The sequence below is a fragment of the Aptenodytes forsteri genome, unplaced genomic scaffold (assembly GCF_000699145.1).
Source record: "Aptenodytes forsteri isolate BGI_AS27 unplaced genomic scaffold, ASM69914v1 Scaffold391, whole genome shotgun sequence".
Taxonomy (NCBI): domain Eukaryota; kingdom Metazoa; phylum Chordata; class Aves; order Sphenisciformes; family Spheniscidae; genus Aptenodytes; species Aptenodytes forsteri.
Window position 1 is genome coordinate 205965 of NW_008795920.1, and position 1239 is coordinate 207203.

General features: G+C 66.9%; 1 protein-coding gene across 1 annotated transcript in view; it reads left to right on the plus strand.

The window, feature by feature from the left end:
* The window catches only part of MKNK2 (MAP kinase interacting serine/threonine kinase 2), a 7103-nt gene that overhangs the window by 2070 nt on the left and 3794 nt on the right, over positions 1–1239 (plus strand). Inside the window, exons 4-6 of the mRNA XM_019473558.1 lie at positions 495–584; positions 667–771; positions 1093–1234. Coding sequence (XP_019329103.1) covers positions 495–584; positions 667–771; positions 1093–1234 — 337 coding nt within the window. The remainder of the gene's footprint in view (positions 1–494; positions 585–666; positions 772–1092; positions 1235–1239) is intronic.

The window sequence follows — 1239 nt, forward strand, 5'->3', positions numbered from 1 at the left end:
GCGGGGGGGGGGGGGGGGGGGGGGGGGAGCGGAGCCGTGGCGGCGGTGTTTGCCTTCCCGCTGCGGAAAGCTGCTGAGCAGGGCTGTTTCTAGAGAGGGGCGAGCGAGCCAGGAGGGTCTGCGAGCAATTAGGGAGTGGAGCCGGGCGCCGAAAGTCCCTCTCTCCCCTGGTTACGGGGGGGGGGGGGGGGGGGGGGGGGGGAGCGGAGCCGTGGCGGCGGTGTTTGCCTTCCCGCTGCGGAAAGCTGCTGAGCAGGGCTGTTTCTAGAGAGGGGCGAGCGAGCCAGGAGGGTCTGCGAGCAATTAGGGAGTGGAGCCGGGCGCCGAAAGTCCCTCTCTCCCCTGGAATGCGGCTGGGGGGGCCCCGGCCGTGTGGTTTCAATCACTGGAAACCCAATTTTCCCGTCCCGTGTCCCCTCCCCGGGACCTGTACTGGCTAGGGGTGTGGAGGGCTGCAGACCCTGGCAGGTTTTTGGGGGGGATGCTGGGCTGATGCTGCTGTTCCCACAGGAACGTCCTGGAGCTGATCGAGTTCTTCGAGGAGGAGGAGAGATTTTACCTGGTGTTCGAGAAGATGAGAGGAGGTGAGTGCAGTGCCGGGGCAGGGGGAGCCGGGGCAGCAGGAGCCCCCCCACGAGCCCCCGCTCTGCTTTCGCCCGGCCACAGGCTCCATCCTGACCCACATCCACCGGAGACGCCACTTCAACGAGCTGGAGGCCAGCGTGGTGGTGCAGGATATCGCCAGCGCCCTGCACTTTTTGCACAACAAAGGTGAGCTGGGATGCCCCGGGGTGCCGCCGTGCCCTCCCCGGGGGGATGCTGCTTCCCTGCATCCTCCTGCCCCGGGGGGGAACAGTACCAGCCCTGGGCACGCAGGGTCAGGCCCAGCTGCATCATGAAGCTTTTCGTGGTGCGGAGCCTGTTCCTCCGGTTCGGCCGGGACTCGGGGCCAGCAGCAATTTTTGCCCTTCGCCATGACGCAGGCGGTGATTTGGGGCAGGGAGGGAGGGGTCCCTGTGCCACCCCCAGGCCTTTCACCATGGAGGTCTTGTAGGGGTGGATTTCTGCCCTAATCATCTCTTCTCCCCCCAGGAATCGCGCACAGGGATCTAAAACCAGAAAATATTCTGTGCGAGAGCCCGGACCAGGTGAGCGGGGAGCAGCCGGGGTGGGCACAGGGGGGTGCTGCCGGGGCGGGCGTGCGTCCCCGAGGGGGATGCCCCTGCCGCAGCACAAGGG